This window comes from Heptranchias perlo, chromosome 30, assembly GCF_035084215.1.
Source record: "Heptranchias perlo isolate sHepPer1 chromosome 30, sHepPer1.hap1, whole genome shotgun sequence".
Taxonomy (NCBI): Eukaryota; Metazoa; Chordata; class Chondrichthyes; order Hexanchiformes; family Hexanchidae; genus Heptranchias; species Heptranchias perlo.
The window spans coordinates 24,204,503-24,226,911 of record NC_090354.1 but is presented as its reverse complement, the minus strand read 5'-3'; the positions used below and the strand labels follow the sequence as shown (position 1 = coordinate 24,226,911).

The 22,409-nt window shown below is 42.3% G+C and overlaps 1 protein-coding gene across 2 annotated transcripts in view; it reads left to right on the top strand.

Annotated features, from left to right (window-relative positions):
- Positions 1 to 22,409, top strand: part of LOC137299997 (sodium channel protein type 4 subunit alpha-like) — a 151,547-nt gene that overhangs the window by 32,807 nt on the left and 96,331 nt on the right. Inside the window, exons 2-5 of one of the 2 annotated variants that reach the window (XM_067969061.1) lie at positions 8,467 to 8,781; positions 17,258 to 17,376; positions 17,767 to 17,856; positions 20,869 to 20,997. In XM_067969061.1, the coding sequence (XP_067825162.1) occupies positions 8,521 to 8,781; positions 17,258 to 17,376; positions 17,767 to 17,856; positions 20,869 to 20,997 (599 nt within the window). In that variant the 5' untranslated portion in view covers positions 8,467 to 8,520. Of the gene's footprint in view, positions 1 to 8,466; positions 8,782 to 17,257; positions 17,377 to 17,766; positions 17,857 to 20,868; positions 20,998 to 22,409 lie in introns of those variants that run through there. The other variant, XM_067969060.1, reaches the window with a different exon arrangement.

The following is a 22,409-nucleotide window of genomic DNA, read 5'->3' as shown; positions in this document are numbered from 1 at the left end:
AGACAAAATGTGAAAACAGAAAAATGTCAAGAATTTCCGTTTCTGCACTCAGCAGCCCAGGATTTTCCTGCCCTTTAAAATGAATGGGAGGATAATCACAGGCTAGGGAGTGCAAAAGATGAAAGCTTCTCCAGTTTTTTCAATGAATGCACAAGTTGGAATCACAAGTGAGCTATGAAGGGTTCTTAACTGGAATAAGCCCCACTGTTCTTCAGTGTGTAGCCTCTATCCATACAAGCAACATTAATGGGCTGGAATTTGTTGAAAACCAGTGCATCGATGGCATTCACCAGAATTATGGTGCAAAAATTCTAGGAAATGATGGTGCCATTCCATGCACCACCCCATAACTTCCTGGGACTTTAGTGCTGCTCCAGAGACCCTCGCAAAAAAGTTGAGCAGCTAATTATCATAGCTCTGCTCCTCCATTAAAATCAATGGCGAGATCGAGTTTGCTGAATTAACACCACTGTGATCGCCATAGCCACTTAGACCATTACAGAATGGCATTGGTGCACTCACAGGAATCATAGATTACTATTTAAATTAAGAAATAATTGTGTTGTCCTCATTAGGTGCTTTCGTTTTATTATTCAGTGGTGCAGTTCTGACTGTCTAGGGTCAACGGCGTAAAGAGCAACAGAAATTATTTCTATCTGGGGGGAACGGATTGCCGGTCCCTAGCCTTAAACTACCATCCAAATGTAACTGCTTTAATATGTAATTCGGATCATTAATCGTATGAGTTTGTGAACGTGGTCGTTAGTGATCACAATGTGCCCATTTACACCTTATTAAAATCCAAGCAGTAAATTAGAAATAGCTCTGGGATTACAGACTGTTTGAGCAACTGAAGACTAAAAGCCTCTGGTGTCCGTTTTGTTCGTACAAACTCAATGGGAAGGGGGGGTGGGGTGTCATTGTTCCATCTAATGAACAAACCAGGCAGATATAAAAGCAGACCTTAAGGCGAATCAGCTCTCTATAATTTATGTTTGTGCTTGTTTCTCCCCATCAGTTCAACCTTCAAATATCTATTTAAAACTCTTCCGGGCCTGAATAGCGTCACATCACAATGGGTTTTTACTTTGGCCATTGGTCGCACTGCTTCCGAGTCACCACTAAACTCGCTGCGGCATGTTCTTATTATTTGTCCAGCAAATTGTGGCGTAAATTCACCATTGGAGGATCGGGCAGCACAATGGTCTAACTTACGGTGTTCATCGCTAATATCGCCATTGCAGTGAATTCCGAGCCAATAATTTTGCTTAACTTCAAGTTTTTTAAGTTATACGGTATTTTTTTTCTAGTTTCTATGGTGATCAGTATATGAATGGAGGATACTACTGCCCCAGTTACATTGGTGCAGCCTCTGTGGGGATGAGGAACACATATCATGGGTTTTTCTGATGGGTTATGCTCCCACCCATAGCCATTATAACAGATGGAATTGCCTAACGCTCCTGCTCCATAAGACTTCTATAACCCACTAATACCAAATTACCAGGACCAGTTAGCCCCTTTCAAATCTCAGGATGCCTCTCATGTTCCCTCCGCTCTGTACTTAATGATGTCACCACTGACCACACTCCCAAATCCAGCAGCAGTGCTGTAGAGAAGGTGGGAGGTTGCCAGCAGAAGCTTGGAGACTCAATTAAAAAAGTGGGTTTCACTGATGCCATGGATACTGCAGAACCTGCGGTGGCTATGCTGCTACGAGGAGATTCTGAATGGCAGCCAAGTGGCAATATAAACACAGTTGCTGGTGGCAGTCCCTGCCATCATTTCTGGCTTCCAGTGGGCTAAGTGGCCTGAGCTGCCAGTGTACTTTTGCATTTACTGGTCTGTAGGGCCTTCCTAAGTCACTGGAGAAGGTAAGGGAACCAGAACAGTGTGCTGGCCAATATTTACCCCTCAACCAACATCACTAAAACAGATTATCTGGTCATTATCATATTGCTGTTTGTGGGAGCTTGCTGTGTGCAAATTGGCTGCCATATTTCCTACATCGCAACAGTGACTACACTTCAAAAAAGTACTTCATTGGCTGTAAAGCGCTTTGGGACGTCCTGAGGTTGTGAAAGGCACTATATCAATGCAATTGTTTCTTTCTTCTAACACAGAGTCATAAACTGTGACATAAACACAACTGTGAACATGCAAGCTTGGATGTGTACAGTTCTTTTGTTTTTGTGCTGCTGAATAAATGAAGCAGATTCCATTGTGCCGAGATCATTGAGCAATATTACAGAATTGTTTCTTAAATTACTTATCCAATGTAAATAAGCCATTACATATACCTATTGTACAACATGAGAAGTGTCAGCCTGGGCTCTGTGGTCGCACTCTTGCCTCTAAGCAAGAAGGTTATGGGTTTGAGTCCCTCTCCAGAGACTTGAGCGTGTAATCTAGGCTAATACTTCAGTGTGGTACTGAAGGAATGTTGTGCTATTTTTCAAATGACCAGTTAAGCCAAAGACCTGGCTGCCCACTCAGGTGGATGTAAAAGATCTCATAGTATTATTCAACAAAGAGCAGGGTAAGTGTACTGGCTAATGTTTATTCTTCATCAACATCACTAAAATAGATTGTCTGGTCATTTATCTTATTGCTGTTTGTGGGACCTTGCTGTGCACAAATTGGCTGTTGCATTTCCCTTCATTTGGCTGTTGCATTTCCCTACACTTCAAAAAAAGTACTTCAGTAACTGTGAAGAACTTTGGGATGTCCTGAGGTCATGAAAGGTGCTATATAAATGCAAGTTCTTTATTTTCTTCTTAAGAGAGTTGATTGGCTGCCATTTTGAAAATCTCGTAACGATGGATAAAATCTTAAAGGGTGTGTCTTTGTGAAAAGTGTTTGGCAAACTTTTTTCCATTAGCTTACAAACATATAACATAATAACTTAAATTCTGTGGAACACATTGATCATTACCTCACTTGTGTAGGACATGACCAAAAATCATATATAATTCTTCCAGTTCTCCACCCTTTTCAAATGATTTTCAGAATTTTTTTTGACTTACTTCATGAGTGAGTCATGGGGTTAGTTTGAATGTTTAGATCATTGGCTCCATACAAAGACAATCTTTCTTTAAATTCAATATTAATTGTTACATAGAAGTGAATACCCTGTTTTCTCACAGTAAGAGACAAATGTACTGCCAACATCATGTGCTGGAATAAGATGGATCCACTACAGCAATAAGAGATGGACAACTTCTGGTCACAATGTTATCACACCCCATCAGAGAAGTAGGTACTGTCACAACATTACAAGACAGAAACAGATAAGGAAGGTATTTCACCCTGCCTTAGTTCATTCATCCAGCAGGACCCTACAGTCCCTCCCCCTCCCGTGCCCGATCATGGTATCCAATTTTCACAATGCTTTGGCCTCCACTACCTTACCTGGAAATCCATTCCATGGGCTGATGACTCTGTGTAAAGAAGAACTAAATTTGAAACTACCACATTGTCCTTGCTGTCACGGATTAGTTTTAAGTAATGTTCCAGACTTACCTTTTCCATACTGTTTGCTACTTTATTCTACATAAGGTCTCTCTTTTAGTCATCTCCTTTCAAGGTTGAAGAGCCAAGTTTCTCCAGATCGTCCAAAGCTTAGGATGAAGAAGGTTCTTTGATCCAGATTCCCAACCCTACTGCCTTCTTATCAGGCTGTAAAGCCCACCTGAAGCAGCAGCAAGAACCTCAGTTTAACATGTTGTCAGAAGAATAGTATCATGGCTGCATTCCCTGCCCATCAGATTACACTCATGAAATAGTTGCTTTCTGTATATAGGCATATAGGATCACTAGATAAATTTAAGTTATAATTACAATTTTAAATGCATCTCTAACTAAAAAAATCATCCCATTCAGCCAGCATTGAGATGACAAACCCAGAGCCACTATAGAAAGAAAGAAAGAACTTGCATTTATATATTTTTTTTATTCGTTCATGGGATGTGGGCATCGCTAGCAAGGCCAGCATTTATTGCCCATCCCTAATTGCCCTTGAGAAGGTGGTGGTGAGCCGCCTTTTTGAACCACTGCAGTCTGTGTGGTGAAGGTTCTCCCACAGTGCTGTTAGGAAGGGAGTTCCAGAATTTTGACCCAGAGACGATGAAGGAACGGTGATATATTTCCAAGTCGGGATGGTGTGTGACTTGGAGGGGAACGTGCAGGTGGTGTTGTTCCCATGTGCCTGCTGCCCTTGTCCTTCTAGGTGGTAGAGGTGGCGGGTTTGGGAGGTGCTGTCGAAGAAGCCTTGGTGAGTTGCTGCAGTGCATCCTGTGGATGGTACACACTGCAGCCACAGTGCGCTGGTGGTGAAGGGAGTGAATGTTTAGGGTGGTGGATGGGGTGCCAATCAAGTGGGCTGCTTTGTCCTGGCACCTGTATAACGCCTTTCACGACCTCAGGACGTCCCAAAGCGCTTTACAACCAATGAAGTACTTTCGCAGTGTAATCACTGTTGTATTATAATGCAGGAAACGCGGCAGACAATTTGTGTACAGCAATGAGATAATAACCAGACAATCTACTTTAGTGAATGTTGGTTGAGGGATAAATATTGGCCAGGACACCAGGGAGAACTCCCCTGCTTTTCTTCGAATAGTGTCATGGGATGTTTTACGCCCATCTGAAAAGGCAGTCAGGGCCTTGGTTTAACATCTCATCTGAAAGAAAGCACCTGAAGTGTTAGCCTGTATTATGTGCTCAAGTCTCTGGAGTGGGACTTGAACCACAAACCTCTGACTTGGAAGTGAGAGTGCTACCACTGAGCCATGGCTGACACAATATAGTCTTACAGTGTAGTTAATGTCACTTTGTATCCATATCACATTAAAGTGGATATTTCTCTGCTGATATTTGTTTATTACTTTTAATTTTTTTACCATTTTAAATGCAAACTTCCCAGTTATGGTCAGCCAGTCTTCACATGCAATACTGATACAAAGGATAGGCCAGTATTGTAGTACATTCCTGAATGCCTCACTTGGCTAATATTCCCATAAGACAAAAATCATATCCAATGGGATTCAATGCATATTAGGCCATTTGGCCCATTGAGTCTGTGTCAGCTCTATGCAAGAGCAATCCAGCTAGTCCCTATCCACTGCTCTAACCCCGTAGCCCTGCAAATTTTTTCCTTTCAAGTACTGACCCAATTCCTTTTTGAAAGCTACGATTGAATCTGCCTCCACCACCCCCTTGGGCAGTGCATTCCAGATCCTAACCACTTGCTGCGTAAAAAAAAAATTCCTCATGTCACCTTTTTACTTTTGCAAATCATCTTAAACCTATGTCCTCTGGTTCTTGACCCTTCCGCCAATGGGAACAGTTTCTCTCTATCTATTCTGTCTAGACCATTCATGATTTTAAATATCTTTATCAAATCTCCTCTCAACCTTCTCTGTTCCAAGGAGAACAACCCCAGCTTCCCCAGTCTAACCACGTACCTAAAATCCCTATTCCCAGGAATCATTCTAGTAAATCTTTTTTGCACCCTCTCTAAGGCCTTCACATCTTTCCTAAAGTGTGGTGCTGAGAACTGGACACAATATTCCAGTTATGGTCGAACCAGTGTTTTATAAAGGTTCATCATGACTCCCTTGCTTTTGTACTCTATGACTCTACTTATAAAGCCCAGGATCCCATATGCTTTTTTAACTGTTTTCTCAACCTGCCCTGCCACTTTCAATGATTTGTGCACATATACCCCCAGATCTCTCTGTTCCTGTACCCCTTTTAGAATTGTGCCCTCTAGTTTATATTGCCTGTCCTTGTTCTTCCTACCAAAATGTATTTTTCCGCCTTAAATTTCATCTGACACTTGTCCGCCCATTTCACCAGCCTGTCTATATCCACTATCCTCCTCACTGTTCACGACACTTCCAAATTTTGTGTCATCTGCAAATTTTGAAACTGTGCCCTGTACACCCAAGTCCAAGTTATTAATATATATCAAGAAAGGCAATGGTCGTAGTACCGACCCCTGGGGAACACCACTGTACACCTCCCTCCAGTCCCAAAAACAACCGTTCACCACTATTCTCTGCTTCCTGTTACTTAGCTAGTTTTGTATCCATGCTGCTACTGCCCCTTTTATTCCATGGGCTTCAATCTTGATGACAAGTCTATTATGCGGCACTTTATCAATTGCCTTTTGAAAGTCCATATAGGCCACATCAACCGCATTGCCCTCGTCGATCGTCTCTGTTACCTCATCAAAAAACTCAATCAGGTTAGTTAAACATGATTTGCCTTTAACAAATCCATGCTGGCTTTCCCTAATCAATCCAAACTTGTCCAAGTGACTGGTAATTCTGTCCCGGATTATCGTCTTTAAAAGTTTCCCCACCACCGAGGTTAAACTGACTGGCCTGTAGTTGCTGGGTTCATCCTTACACCCTTTTTTGAACAAGGGTGTAACATTTGCAATTCTCCAGTCCTCTAGTACCACCCCCATATCTAAGGATGTTTGGAAGATTATGGCCAGTACCTCTGCAATTTCCACCCTTACTTCCCTCAGCAACCTAGGATGCATCCCATCCCATAAAGTAGACTTATCTACTTTTAGTACAGCTAGTCTTTCTAGTACCTCCTCTTTATCAATTTTTAGCCCATCCAGTATCTCAGCTACATCTTCCTTTACTGAGACTCTGGCAGCATCTTCTTCCTTGGTAAAGACACATGCAAAGTACTCATTTAGTACCTTGGCCATGCCCTCTGCCCCCATGAGTAGATCTCCTTTTTGATCCCTGATCAACCCCACTCCTCCTCTTACTACACCATTTACTGTTTACATGCCTATAGAAGACTTTTGGATTCCCTTTTATGTTTGCTGCCAGTCTATTCTCATACTCTCTCTTTGCCCCTCATTCCCTTTTTCACTTCCCCTTTGAACTTTCTATATTCAGCCTGGTTCTCACCCTTGTTCAAAAAAGGGTGTAAGGATAAACCCAGCAACTACAGTTTAACCTCGGTGGTGGGGAAACTTTTAGAGACGATAATCCGGGACAGAATTAGCAGTCACTTGGACAAGTGTGGATTGATTAGGGAAAGCCAGCATGGATTTGTTAAAGGCAAATCATGTTTAACTAACCTGATTGAGTTTTTTGATGAGGTAACAGAGAGGGTCGATGAGGGCAATGCAGTTGATGTGGCGTATATGGACTTTCAAAAGGCGTTTGATAAAGTGCCGCATAATAGGCTTGTCATCAATATTGAAGCCCGTGGAATAAAAGGGACAGTAGAGGCATGGATACAAAATTTAGCCAATTTTGTATCCATGCCTCTTACACTAACAGGAAGCAGAGGGTAGTGGTAAACGGTTGTTTTTGGACTGGTGGGAGGTGTACAGTGGTGTTCCCCATCTGTCATATGCCCCTTTTTTCTGCTTCATCTTACTCTCTATCTCTTTTGTCATCCAGGGAGCTCTGGCTTTAATTGCCCTACCTTTCCCCCTCGTGGGAATATACCTAGACTGTACCTGAACCATCTCCTCCTTAAAGGCTGCCTTTGGAAATGAATCAAGTTGATCCCTTATTCTAACATAAAATAAACTATTATATTAATCATTATTAATCTGTTTTACATTTATTTGAGGTAGATATTTTGGTTTTGCTTTTACTTTTGCCCATGTAACAACAGTGACTACATTTCAAAAGTAATGTATTGGTTGTGGAGTGCTCTGTAATGTTCTGAGGACATTACCTAAGTGCATATTCCTTCTTTATTTCTATTGACAGTTAAGTTTGCTTTTAGAAGGTTTTTCAACCTAAAAAAAATACGACTCCTGCTCTGCTCAGGGCGTCCCAATTCCTTGGAGGGGACCGACAACAAGTATTAGACCCCTCATTACCATATGCCTGGGTCCTAATACCTGTTTTAGGTAGCCACCCCGGATGCCTGAAAATAGCACAAAGCCAGAATGGCATCGGCCGTATTTTAGATGTCCTTGGGGCGCAAGGCATAGCCCTGCAAAATTGGCCATTTTTGCCCATTTTCCATCTGGAAAACAAATTGACCAATTTCTACTCCTGAATGTCTCCATTTAGAAATTTTCCATTTAGAAATTTGATAAAGGGAGGGCAGCCTCTATTTTGAACTTAGCTATTTAAAAATACATGTAAAATAAAGATAAAAATGTACTATTTGTCACAGCAATCCCACACATTATTATTATATTTTGTAATAGATATTGTAGTTTATTCTGATCTCTCTGGTGTTGGTTGTGGATGTTAAATTATACACAAATGGCCAGCGTGCTTCACATAGCTGAGCTTGATGATGATGATTAATTTGCTGTAATTGCTGCATATTTATTGAGTTGATTGTTGGGAATGTTACAGTGATTATAAATTATTATTGATTAAAGACAGTTTTCCATATGTGGAATTTATTTTATCAAAATTTCTGATTTTTTTTTTGACATGTTACGTTCATTATGAAACACAGCTCTTTTGCTGAGGGGATTGACAGACACACGTCGAAGGGCTACAGAATGAGAAGATGGCGTGTTTCCTCAAACATCCGGGGCCTGACAGTTTACGCCGATTCACCAGAGAGTCTTTGGCTGAAATTGAGAAAAGATTTGCTAAGGAAGAAGCTGAAAAGGCAAAGAAACAGGTCATAGAATCTGAAGATGAGAAACCCCATCCCAAAAGTGACCTTGAGGTTGGCAAACCTCTGCCATTTATTTATGGAGATCTTCCTCCAGAATTAGTTGCAGAGCCTCTGGAGGAATTAGACCCCTTCTACAGCTCAAAGAGAGTAAGTCCCAGAAAGATTCATTACTTCTACAATAACCTCAACTGTTAAAAGAAATAAGGATATGGAGAGGGTCCATTATGAAGAGCAATAGGATAAAATTTATATCCCACGACTGGAGTCATTTGATAATTTAGGGGTAACTAGATAACAAAGGGTTGTATTTTCTGCTTTTAGAAACAGGGTGTGATGTTAATTTTGCTTTTTTTTGTTATTTTAACAGAAGAATTGAAATGCTAATTAGTTCTGTTTTCTGCCAGGTGAGCTTGTTTGATAGAATCTTATTAATCTAACAGCAGAAATCACCAATAATGTTTATTTTGCACCCCTCAAATATCTTAACAAACACTTAACCAGTCAATTAATGGCCAGTGAGATTAATCCAGCTCTAGAGAGGGAGAAACAGTACAAAATTAAGCAGAGCAGTGAATTTGTACAGCTCAATTTATGGACATGGCCTATTATGGATTTTGAAAGACTGGTTTGTAGATCGATGACATTAAAGTCAAAGTATTTACCTTCATGTCTATAATCAACCTCAGAATTTGAAATCAGAAACAAAAACTAAACTAAAACTCAATTTTTAAGAATTGTGCACATTGTCTGCTTGAGCAGCTTGCATTGAAAATATATTCAAATTCATTACTTGGTACTTCTGGCCTTCTAGGTAATTTAAATGATATATTTCAACAATAACCCCGAGACCTTCAATTTCAATGTGTCATGGCAGCTGCCAGGGGAGCAGCCACACACTTGCATGATGCACTGCTGGTGATCACACGCCAGTTGCACATTAATGGAGTGGAAGCCCTAGCAATTCATCAAGGCACTGGGCTTGTCTGATGGAGCCTGCAGGGCAATGACGGTGCAGTCAGTGACCCCCTGGATTTTAGGGAAACCTGTAGTCTGCATGAACCCCAGAGCCCTATCCTGTTATTTCCCATTGTCCATGAAGAAAAAGGGGTAAATGTTTGAACATAAGAACATAAGAACATAAGAAATAGGAGCAGGAGTAGGCCAATTGGCCCCTCGAGCCTGCTCCGCCATTCAATAAGATCATGGCTAATCTGATCCTAACCTCAAATCTAAATTCATGTCCAATTTCCTGCCCACTCCCTATAACCCCTAATTCCCTTTGCTTTAGCAAACATGACATCAGTCAACTTTAAATTCAAGCATGAACTGCAGACTGACTGATGTTACTGAAGGAAGTGGAGGCAAAGATGTTCAGGGATGCAATGGCCTCCTTTTGCTCTACTCCTCAGAAGACTGCAACAATGTTGTCCTGGGCCTATACACAGTCGGGAGGGTAAAATTTCAGAAGGTTCTACAGCCACTACAAGCACTTTAAAATTGCCTAAATAGCCAAAAGAAAACTTTCAACCACCATAAAAATGTCTTCCAAACTACTGCAGCATTTTAAATGAGAGCCCTTTGAGTGAGTATCCCATTAAATAGCACAGTAATGGCTGCCTCCTGACTTGAACTGCCCGTGTTTTATGGGCAGGTTGAGGAAGTAGCAGTGGTAGCGTTGATTGACACGAAAATGCTGCCGGGGGTCCAGACAATGTCATTTGACCCCGATTAGCATATATTTGTGAGGCCCCTGGCTGTTTCCAGCAGGAGAGCTGGCCACCTAAATTGAGGCCTGCATGAAAATCGTTACGGTTAGACCTCCAGTGGTAAGATGGCTGATTTTTCTTTTCCCGATTTCTGCCCCCTTTAATCAGGGTGGTAATGAGATGAAAATCAGCCCCAATATTACATGATGTAGCTACGCAAGCAGTGATACCAGGATTTAATTTATTGACCGATACAGGAGAATATTTGGGGTGACTTTCTCCCTTTCGTGTCTGTGATACATAGCTGTGCATCCTGGGGTACATAATAGAATATTGGGTACAAAGGATTTAAACTAATGGACCAAAAACCAGGCAGGCTACATGGCAACAAGAACATCAACAGTTGCATTTATATAGCGCCTTTAATGTAGTAAAACGTCCCAAGTTGCTTCACAGGAGCGATTATCAGACAAAATTTGACACTGAGGCACATAAGGAGATATTAGGACAAGTGACCAAAAACTTGGTCAAAGAGGTAGGTTTTAAGGAGCATCTTAAAGGAGGAGAGAGGTAGAGAGACAGAGGTAATTCCAGAGTTTTGGGCCTAGGCAGCTGAAAGTACGGTCGCCCAAGCAGGAGGGATTAAAATCTGGTATGCACAAGAGGCCAGAATTGGAGGAGCACAGAGATTGCAGAGGTTTTGTAGGGCTGGAGGAGGTTACAGTGATAGGGAGAGGCGAGACCATGGAGGGATTTGAAAACCAGGATGAGAATTTTAAAATCGAGGTGTTGCTGGACCGGGAGCCAATGTAGGTCAGCGAGCACGGGGTGATGGGTGAATGGGACTTGGTGCGAGTTATGATACGGGCAGCTGAGTTTTGGATGAGCTCAAGTTTACAGAGGGTGCAAGGTGGGAGGCCGGCCTGGACAGCATTGGAATAATCAAGTCCAGAGGTAACAAAGACATAGATGAGGATTTCAGCAGCAGATGAGCTGAGGCAGACACGGAGATGGGCGATGTTACGGAAGTGGAAGGAGGCAGTCTTGGTGATGGAGCGGATATGGGATCGGAAGCTCATCTCAGGACGCCAAGGTTGCGAACGGTCTGGTTCAGCCTCAGACAGTGGTCAGGGAGAGGGATGGAGTCGGTTGCTAGGGAACCGAGTTTGTGGCAGGGACCGAAGACAATGGATTTGGGCTTCCCAATATTTAGTTGGAGGAAGTTTCTGCTCGTCCAGTACTGGATGTCAGAAAAGCAGCATGACAAATCAGGGGCAATGGAGGGGTTGAGAGAGATTTTGTGAGGTAGAGCTGGGTGTCATCAGCATACATGTGGAACGTGACATGTTTTCAGTTGATGTCGCCGAGGGGCAGCAAGTAGATGAGAAATAGCAGAGAGCTAAGGATAGCAGGTGTATGACCCTGCAAGTCAATATTTCGTAATGTGCAAGTCAATATCTCGTTATGTGCTCCATTTGTGCACTGCTCTGCACCTGGAGCAGGAAAACTGGAAAATTACCCCAGATATTCTCTTGTATCAGTCAATAAACTAAATCCTAATATCACCAATACTGTAGTTACATTATTAAATATCACAATCTGTGAAACCAGATAATACCAAATCACAAGATAATTATGGATGAGAAATGACATTTGGCCCATTTTAATTCATTCATCAAGAAAAATTCTAAATTACACATACTGTAGCATCCAATGGCTCCTTAAATGATTCCATGGTTTTCACCTCCAATACTCTATCTGGGAGTCCATTTACTATGTATGTGAAGAAAAATTACCTGTTACTGGTTCTAAGTTTGCCTTTTTCTAGTTTGATCCTGTAACTCCTTGACCTACTCTTGCAATTTAATTTAAAGTGATATTCTGGATTTACCTTTTCCATTTGTTAACTATCTTTTAAACCACTTTAAGATCATCTCTCAGACACCTACTTGCCAGGTTGAAAATTCTAAGTTTCCCCAATCTTTCCTCACAACTCAGACCTTTGACACTAGGGAACTGATTTTCACTTTCTGTGGGAGGCAGAAAACTGGTGATAGCAGATCTGCCGCCCATTACACAGCCCTCTTGTTACACACCCTGCTTGTTACAAATCCCGCCTGTTATACACCCCGCCCGATATATGCCCTACCCAATATACTCCCCGCCCGATATACTCCCTGCCCAATATACTCCCTGCCCGATATACAACCCGCCCGATATACTCCCTGCCCGATATGCTCCCCGCCCGATATGCTCCCCGCCCGATATACACCCCGCCCGATATACCCAAGGTGTCGTCTGACCAGAGCACTTCAGAGTTGATCATGGACTCCTCTGATGTTTACTCTGTTGTTTTGGTTATGTTGTTCAACATTCTGTTCTCGAGGATTTCATTTTCACATCGTTCACCTGACGAAGGAGATAGCCTCCGAAAGCTTGTGAATTTAAAATAAAATTGCTGGACTATAACTTGGTGTTGTAAAATTGTTTACAATTGTCAACATTCTGTTGGCCTTGTTGATTGTTGTTCTGCATTGGTTGGGCATGCTGAGCATCGATTCTACTAATGCTCCTAGGTCATTTTCAACATCACCCTTAGCTATTTCAACACAATTCCTGGAGTATGTGTATAGCTCGTTTTTCCTTCCTATGTGCCGGACTTTTCACCTATCTGCATTAAATTTTATTTCCCATTGTTCTGCCTACCTACATATTTTGCCCAACTCACTCTGTGATTTCTGAGCTGCCTCTTCTGAATCCACTGCCCTATCTATTTTAGTATCATCTGGAAATTTGGCCAATTTGCGTTGAGTTTTTGAACCCAGGTCATTGATATAAAAGATAAAAACAGTGGTTCCAACACTAAGTCTTGGAGCATTCGGTGCTTCAGCTCCCCCCAACCCTGACATAACAAATCTAACAAGTGCCTGTTGTTTTCTACTCTTCAGCCAACTTCTTATCCATTCCCAAGATTTGCTCTGAATCCCCAAAGCTTTGAGCTTAACTAAAAGCCTTTCATGTGGAACTTTGTCAAATGCCTTTAGAAAGTCTAGGTACACTGTGTTATTGGGTTTTCCACTGTCCATTTGGTTTGCCACTTCCTCAGAGAAGTAAAGGAGGTTGCTCAGGCAGGATCTACTCCTTTTGAATCCATATCGACTGCTATTTCCTAGACTTTTATTGTACTAATAATCTTTAAATTTACTCCTGATGATAAAGTCCATTATTTCACATGGAATTGAAGTAAAACCAATGGCTATTTAGTTGCCTGCATCTGTTTTGTCACGCTTTTTGAACATGGCAACCACAGGAGCCTATTTCCAATCTATTGGCACATTCCCAATGTCTGTAGCTCTCTCATAATGATTGCCAATGCCTCACAAATCCCTTCGCTAGTCTCTCTCAGCACTCTGGAATAAATAATTTCTTTCACTGGAGATTTATTTGTTTTCAGCTCCTTTTATCCTGTCTGGAACTTCCATCTCATTTATATCAAAGTCACTGGGGTAGCTCGGCAGCCCATTTTACATTTCTCATTGACTTCAATGGTAATAAAAACCGAGAGAGATGTAAAACGGGCTGCCGACTTGCTATCACCTGTTTTATACTTTTGCACAAAGTCAAGATCAACCCAGTGACTTTACCAAGGTTATCTTTGTTTGGTGAGCACATGTTGTTCATATCTTCCTCATGGAGGAAATAATAATTTAGAATATTTATCATCTTGTGTTCATCTTCAGGTTCGCGCCCATTTGCATCACTTATGGTTCTCACCTCTTCTCTGACATCCCTCTTATTTCTGTAATACTGAAAGAAATTTTAATTGTTGCATTTTGTTCCTGCAGTTATGTTTTTTCTAGGACTCTCTTTGCTTCTCTCATTACCCTTTTAACATGTTTCCACATTCATCCCAGTGAACCCCTTTTCCTTTTTCCCTACAGGATTTGTACAGGTCATTTTTTATTTTCATTTCACTTTTAATCTGTTTGTTAACCATATTCGGGGTCACACTCGTTTATTCTGAACTTGCTGATTATGGGTAGGTATTTAGCCTGCATGTTCAGCATTATTCCTTTAAAGGTGTTCCACTTGTCCTCTATCATTGAACAACCTTCCCCGATCCATTTACCTAAATCATTGTGTATCTAATCACCTGATTCAATCATGAGAACCTGTTTGTTGATTGCTGCCCATTATGATGTCTCTGCTGGTATAAAAACAGATAGAAAATAGTTAAAAATCAATCTTTTTCTACACATTATACAGAAAAAACACACTGGACTATATTCAAGACAGTAACAATTTCATATTTAAAAATATCTTAATCACGGAAGCTTTCATCTCACAGATTAAGATTTTTTTTTATTCGTTCATGGGATTTGGGCGTCGCTGGCGAGGCCAGCATTTATTGCTCATCCCTAATTGCCCTTGAGAAGGTGGTGGTGAGCCGCCTTTTTGAACGTCTGCAGTCCAAGTGGTGAAGGTTCTCCCACAGTGCTGTTAGGAAGGGAGTTCCAGGATTTTGACCCAGCAATGATGAAGGAATGGCGATATATTTCCAAGTCAGGATGGTGTGTGACTTGGAGGGGAACGTGCAGGTGGTGTTGTTCCCATGTGCCTGCTCCCTGGTCCTTCTAAGTGGTAGAGGTCGCAGGTTTGGGAGGTGCTGTCGAAGAAGCCTTGGCGAGTTGCTGCAGTGCATCCTGTGGATGGTACACACTGCATGTTATCTCGCCCCTTTACTGTATAGCTGCACTGTAATCAGGAGTGTAGTCAGGTGTCAGCACTGTACTCGAACATGTAGGCCTAGAAATTTGGCCACACAGTGCCCATTTTTTGGGCGTGCAAAGCCTCCTAAGCTTCCAATATAGCGTCGCAGCATTCCCATTCCCAGTGACGCTTTGCCGGGTGAGTGGCGGAGAGTAAGTGGCATTAAAGTAAATGAGGGCCGATGCTTAATATCAGGGGCACCTCGGGCCTTACCATTCAGGTGCAGGGATCATGCCCTGTGCCCCCAAAAATGAGCACGCCCGAATTTCTAGGCCGTACACTTTTCATCCCCTGGCGTGGCAAATCAGTGAGCTGATACTGCAACAGCTGATTTGCTATCCCACGAAGAGGATCTGGCCAGGAGATCGTCCTGATTCTCCTTTACTTGTAAAATTAACTAGAATATATCATTTTTACTGTAAAAATTCAAGGCTCATGCCTTGCTCCCCCCACCCCCTCTCCCCCAGAAATGCATGTAAGTATGGGGCACCTGGAAGTACTATGTGCGACTCTATACTTGCTGCCTGCACCCTTGCTTGTAACTCACGGCAGGCCCGAGGGTGGACCTTACGAATTTGTGCTCACGGAATGAAACTTCATCAGCCGGCAGCTGATATCGGAAATTCAGGCGATGGGATCAGTAGGCCTGCAGGATCCATTCTGAGCTGTAGATTTGCAGCCCACAACAGATAGGAGAGGCATAACTCCATTTGGTCCTCTATAGCTGCAGTTTCCAATTGTCCTCAATGGAAGGCAGGTTAACAGAACAGGTAGGTATGCTTAAAGACATGTAAAATCTCTGGGAATGCAGTGCACAATACCAATGGTGCAGGACTTTGTATGTCTGCCCCAGTTGGGATTGCCTTCCTTTCACAGGGACCTGATGAGTCCAATCTGATGCAGCCCTGTTGTTGGGGTTTATTATTATTATTGTTTTGTTAACTGTCAAACTTTAACAAAGTACTGTCTGTGTTACTTTCCTTCTGATTAGTATCTTGCTTGTATTAAATTTAAGGTGTTATGCTTTTTGCCCTTGTAATCTCGTTAGTTTTTAAATGATGCTGTGTGAATATTAGAAGACCAACATGTAATGTGTTCATAATCAAATTCCTTTATAGAAGTGTTAACGCATTTATTTTAGACAAGTTAACAGCTACATGAAAATAGCAAACTAAGTTTCATATGAATGAGTTAAGCATTTGTACTCTTAATAGTCACAGTTGTAATTTCAAAGCCCTGGTATCTGGTTTGATCTACAGGTGAGATTGAGGGATCGTTCATGCTACGATAATGTTGTTCCAAAATAATGGGGGGTATTTTCAACTGCCAGCCACCTGTTTCTCACCTGAACTATGAGCAACTGCCAGAGGAAAATCTGGTGGAGACTTTGAAGACCTTTTTGCCCTCTTGACTCAATCTTCAGGCAGGCCTTTAAATGGGTGCCCAACTCGCCCACCCAAAACAAGTGCGAGGCTGTTTAAATATGCAAATTAGCATCCAATACTGGTTGTAGGACCCTGATTGCAATTTTCTTGGAGAAAAGGGGGGAGCATGTGAAGTGCATGCTAGTCCCACTTTTTCCAGGCGTTGGGAGGCCTAATGAGCGGCCCTTAAAGAGATCGCAGTCACACTCCTCCTGGCCCCACAGAAATCTTCCGTCCTGCTGCTGGGCTGTTCTTACTAAACACCGCGCCTCCCCCCCCCCAAGCCACTGTGATTTGATCTTCCCCAAACAGGCCCGACCTGCCGACCAGCTCTATGCAGAAACCAGCTAATATCTATGGCAACAAAGCGGCGAGCTGCAGCGGAACTCCCATTTGGCACCTGCAGCTCGCCGGTAAAAATTAAATGAGGCCCAAACCTGAAAATGGATCGGGCCTCTCAACTGGAGCTTTGGGCAGGCGGCAGAAGTCCACCGACAGTGTTGTGCCCCCGTTTTGGGCCTGAACTGAAAATCTCCCTCGATGTTTCTTACGCAATGTTACCTTCTGTCCAGGTAATTGTTACCGAGCAAAGGTACTAGTTCCAAACGACCAACTTACAGCTCTATTGAAGAAAGGTAGAAGAGAAGATGGTTCAAACTGCTTTACAGGAGGTCTCGCGAGCTCCACTGTCACATTAACCTGTGTTTTTTTCTTTTGTTTCAGACATTCATAGTCATAAACAAGGGGAAGGCCATCTTTAGGTTCAGTTCAACACCTGCACTCTACATGCTGAGTCCCTTTCACCCCCTCAGGAGAGGAGCAATTAAAGTCCTAATTCATTCATATCCTTCCAGCTCAATTTTACTGAGATAACAGAAAAAGTCGGTTATTGAAAACCTGTAAATATCACAGGCCATCTAACTTTTCAGTTGATTTCAACAGTAGCATTGGGGCTAAACTTAGAAATTAAATCTCCATTGAATGGGCTGAAGTAGAGGTAGGGACAGATTCAAATAATATAATAATCTGCGCCAATATTGAGCAAAGCGAATGGGTAACTACAACCCCAGAATAGCTCTTGGGACAAAAGGAAAGAAATGTGAATGCAGTTGGTTTATTACCAATACAGATAGGATTCAGAGTGCATCAACAGTGTGAGTTATGGGAACTGCTGTATAATGTTTAATAGTCATTTATGAGATGCTCTTCTTTTCCTTAACGTTGTTTTGTAAATTATTTAGCTTGTTTATCATGTTTACCATTTTAACAAACTGCGTGTTCATGACAATGAAAGACCCAGCGCCATGGACTAAAAACGTAGAGTAAGTTTATGAATTAATTTCAATTTTTATCTCTTTAGCAAATATTTTGCTGCTGTTAGTGAAAAGAGTTTGATCATTATTTACAAAAATGCAATACAATCGCAATGTACTGATGCCCTGTCAGGACACGAGAGAGACCATTTTCTGTGGGTTTTTTCTGTTATAGTCCACTATTTATTCTATAATAGTTTTTTTAAATTTGAGTAGCTGCCATGGTGTTTTGCTACAAGCTCCACCTGTACTAAAGAAAGATACGAGAGTTGAATATTCACCATTATATTACTTATGCTCATAGTACATTATTTCTTTAAGGGTCTGCCCAACTACCAGCAGAACTGTTCCCTTATTTAAAAAAAATTGCATTGTGACAAGAATAATTTTTGAAATCACCCACTCGTGATCTGTATTCTCTTTCTTTAAACACGTTGTTTGCTCTCACCATCCCTCCTCCATTTTCCTCATTCCTTTCCTAAATGTATTGCTGAGGCATGGTTCTGTGGGCACTGCCAGTCATCCAGTACCTCACCCAAGTGCCAATCTTTCTGTGTGAGCTTGGACAATGAGGGTCATTGATGGGGCATCACAGCTGTGGCAGATTTTGCCCTCACCTCATGTCCAAATATGTGCACCTCTCAATGGAAGTCACTGAATAAGAAACAGCAATAGGAATTGTGTTTGATTTCTCCCCTCACTAGCCCATGGATGTTAAGGCCACCTATAGTGTCCCTATGGCCAGCTCAGCTGAGATGAGCTTCTCAACAGCACCGACATGCGTTTTATCATGCCTTTAATTTAATAAACATCACAAGGTAGAAAAAGAAGGGCAAGGGAAAGCACACTTTGAGCAGGAATAAAGGCGGAAGAGTGGTGACCAATGGCAAAGTCAAAGAGATGGGCTTTAAGGAGGCTTTTGAAGGTGGGGAGAGAAATCGCAAGGCGGAAGAGTTCAGGATGTTCCAGAGAGTAGGTCAAAACAGTAAAAGACTCTGCCATCGATGGTGGAACAGAGGGAAGACGCGATGCAAAGCAGGCCGGAGTCAGAGGAGAGGAAGTCACTAGTTGTAACGTAGGGTTAGAGGAATTTGCAACGGAAAAGTGCTTTGGAGAAACATAAATGAGGATGAAGGTTTTGAATTGAATGCTTTGAGGAGCCATGTTCAGTGAGAACAGTCAAGTAGGATTTAGTGCAGGAAAGGATAGGGATAAAATTTCAGGCAATTTGGAATTGATCTAAGGTGAAGCCTGAGAGGGCATCGTAGAAGTCAAGCCTGGAGGTGATTAAGTTATAATGAGGGCTTCAGCAGCATTGAGGTGAGTTAAGGGCAGAGTTGATGATGTTGCAGAGGTGAAAGTATACAGTCAAATGATGTATAGGATATGGAATTGGAGACTCACCTCAGGATCAAAACATCAAGGTAGCACAACATCGGGTTCAGCCTGAACAAATAGGCTGTAAAGGATGAGATAGGGACATAATAGTGCAGAGTTTTTGGTGGAAGCCAAACCAATAGCTTCAGAATTGTCAATATTAAGTTAGAGAATATTCTGGCCCATCCATGACTTGATGTTGGATGAGCAGTCAGCCAATGGCGATCATGGAGTCAGCGGTGGTGGTGGAGAGATAGAGCTGTGTGTCATCAGTGTACATGTGGAAGCTGACCCCATGTTTATGGATAATGTTGCCGTGGGGCAGAATGTAGATGAGCAAGAAAAGAGGGCCAAAAATGGAACCTTGGGGGAGAGGTGCATGAGGAAAAGTGATTGCAAGTGATGAGTCATGTAGATTAGCTAGAGCAGTGCCATAAAGGTACATTGCAGAGGAGAGAGACAGTGGAGAAAGTCGGAGTGATTGACTCAACATGGACCAGGTATCAAACCTATGTTTATTGAATTTAAAGAGACCAAAGGATTGTTTTTTAAATTGTTCTTTTTAAACTGTACATGTAATTCTGCAGCCTCTCACTAAATCCAATCCAGACAGTCTGGCCAAAGTTGACAAAAATAAATGCCTAAAAATTAACTTGAATTTTTTCTTTGCTTATCATCTCTGTTACATAAATAACAAACATGTTGGAATCTGGTGCTTTACTGAGAATAAACCTCATCTGTATTACAGCCAACATACAATTACTACATCCTCTTAGGCTTCACTCCATACGCCATTAAAGAAGTCTGTTCAAATCAAGGAACTAGTGTGCTACAGAAACCCAGGATTAAAGTTATCCATTTTCCGCCAGTCCAAGATCAGAAGTTTGGAATCCAAGTTACAGGCCACCAAAAGTTGAGGTTGCAAAAGTCTGGATTGTATTCTGGTTGCAGTAAGAAAAAAGAGAGTGAGTTTGAAAATATCTCTGCAATTAAAGTTAGGTTTCTTCCATAACTCATTGCCTAGAAACAGATAACTCCTTAGCCAATCATTCTTTACTGGACAACACCAGCCGTTCACTGCCCTTCTACTGTTTCTCAGCAGTCACCGCCGTAACTAGATCCCTGAGCTCGCCCATGGATGGAAAATCCCCTGGGACAAGCTGAACTCTGTAGCCAAATTCCCAATGTGCACTCTTGGCACGTAAAGCTCTGCACCAGGAAAAATTTACCCTTATGTGTTGTTAACTTTTCTTGTAGTCCATTACACATTGGCATGGCAATGATAGGGAGAGGCGGGTGTAAAACGGCCTACAGCTCTTAGGCATCTGGGTGCTGATAGAAGTCGGCTAATTGGCCTCTGATTTTATCTTAAATTGGCTGCACATCAATCCTTTGGTTGAGATGACCTTTACATGAAATACTCTGCTATTGACCCAATAATCCATTCATACTTTGCAATGGTAGGTTATGCAATCCTGATGTCAACCAATGGTTTATTTTCCCATAAAACAATGCTGGATTTATTGTATTGTTTTAAAGCTTCAGTATAGTGTTTATCTTATTCTTAATTGGATGCTAAATCATCAAAATGGCATATTAGATATTTCCATTTAATTTCTATCTGTCTCCACTGTCTATCTACAGGTACACATTCACTGGGATTTATACCTTTGAGGCATTGATAAAGGTATTTGCCCGAGGATTTGTTATTGATTCCTTCACGTTCCTCCGAGATCCATGGAACTGGCTTGATTTTAGTGTCATCATGATGGCGTGAGTAATACTGATGTCTGTTATGAACAAGTTCCTTCAGGCAGAAATTGCAAGGTTCCATTGCCAGTGTGGAACCATGCAAATTTGGGGATCAGAATTGGGGCTAGTAGCCCTACCTCCAACCAACACTCGCATCCAGCAAGGCTCCCTGCTGCCAGCAGAGCCTGGCAAATTCTGTCCTTTGTGCGATCATCCTATCTGTCTGTCAATTGTCTTCTCCCATATTGGTTAAGTCTCTGGGATTGAAAATCCATGAAAAGGGGGTGGGGAGCACATCCCAGTGTAAGTTCCCATCTGCACCCACATGGGACCTCTGTCGTAGGTCCTGCCAGTATTCATGGAGTCTGGCGGATGCTCCTGAATTTGCCTACCGTCAGCAGCCCCCACACCATTAGGAGTGCATCTAGGCTGCCCACCCTCCAAGAAGACCACAAATTGTGGCACTACGTTGGCTGTTCGAGAGCAGTGTCCAGGCCTTCTCAGAAAGAATTATAGATTGTAAAGCGGCTGAATTTAAATAATAAAATAATCTTGCCTGTTTTTTGGGGAGTGGGGTTCCAGGGTACAATCCCAGCCTGGACCCCTAGGTGGAGCCCACGCACAACCTTGGTTTGGTATGTTGGTCTCACCACATGTTAACGCTCCCAATAAAACGTCCAGTCCTTCTGAGGGCCAGGGACACGGGAACTCCTGGAGAACCCATTCCTAACCCTGTCCCCTTCGACATCAATGGCCTTGTAAGTGGCGGGCGGAAGCTCCGCCCCTTACAAGGCCCAGCAGAAATCCCAAAGTTAGGCCAGGACCCAATGGTCTGGGCCTAATTTCCAGCACTACAATAGAATCATGGAATTTCCCTCTGTGCTTTTCTCCTTTCTGCTTTGTTAGCTTGGATATTTTCTGCTTCTGTTCTTCATCAATCATACGACACAGGAAACTTCTTCCCAGTTTCAATTTTCCCCCCAGCCACACTTCGCCAAAATAAAATTCTCTGAGGTGGAGTCGTCATGACAGTTCCTCACCCACTCTGCTATGTAGTCCTGCAAATAAAATTTAGCACATGACAAACAAATTAAAATATCAGAAAATTAACATGGTTCTACCCACACATTCACAAACAATACAACACACCAAGCCAGGCCACTAGACTCTAGCTGCACTCTGCCTCACCGTACTTCATAATGCCCATCTGGCCAGACAAAATGAGCATGTGTCTCTCTCTGATGTAGAAGACTGCAATTTGCAGGAGACACTGTGCAGCTGGGGCTTCACGGCACAGACAACGGAACATGTTTCTTTATATAAACAGCAATGGCTTCAATTTGTTTGAGTCTTTCCTCCGTGAAAAATGGTGGGCAGGGCGTTCCCGGTTTTCTGATATGCACTGCCATCGGCCAAGGTTGCTGAGCAGCAAA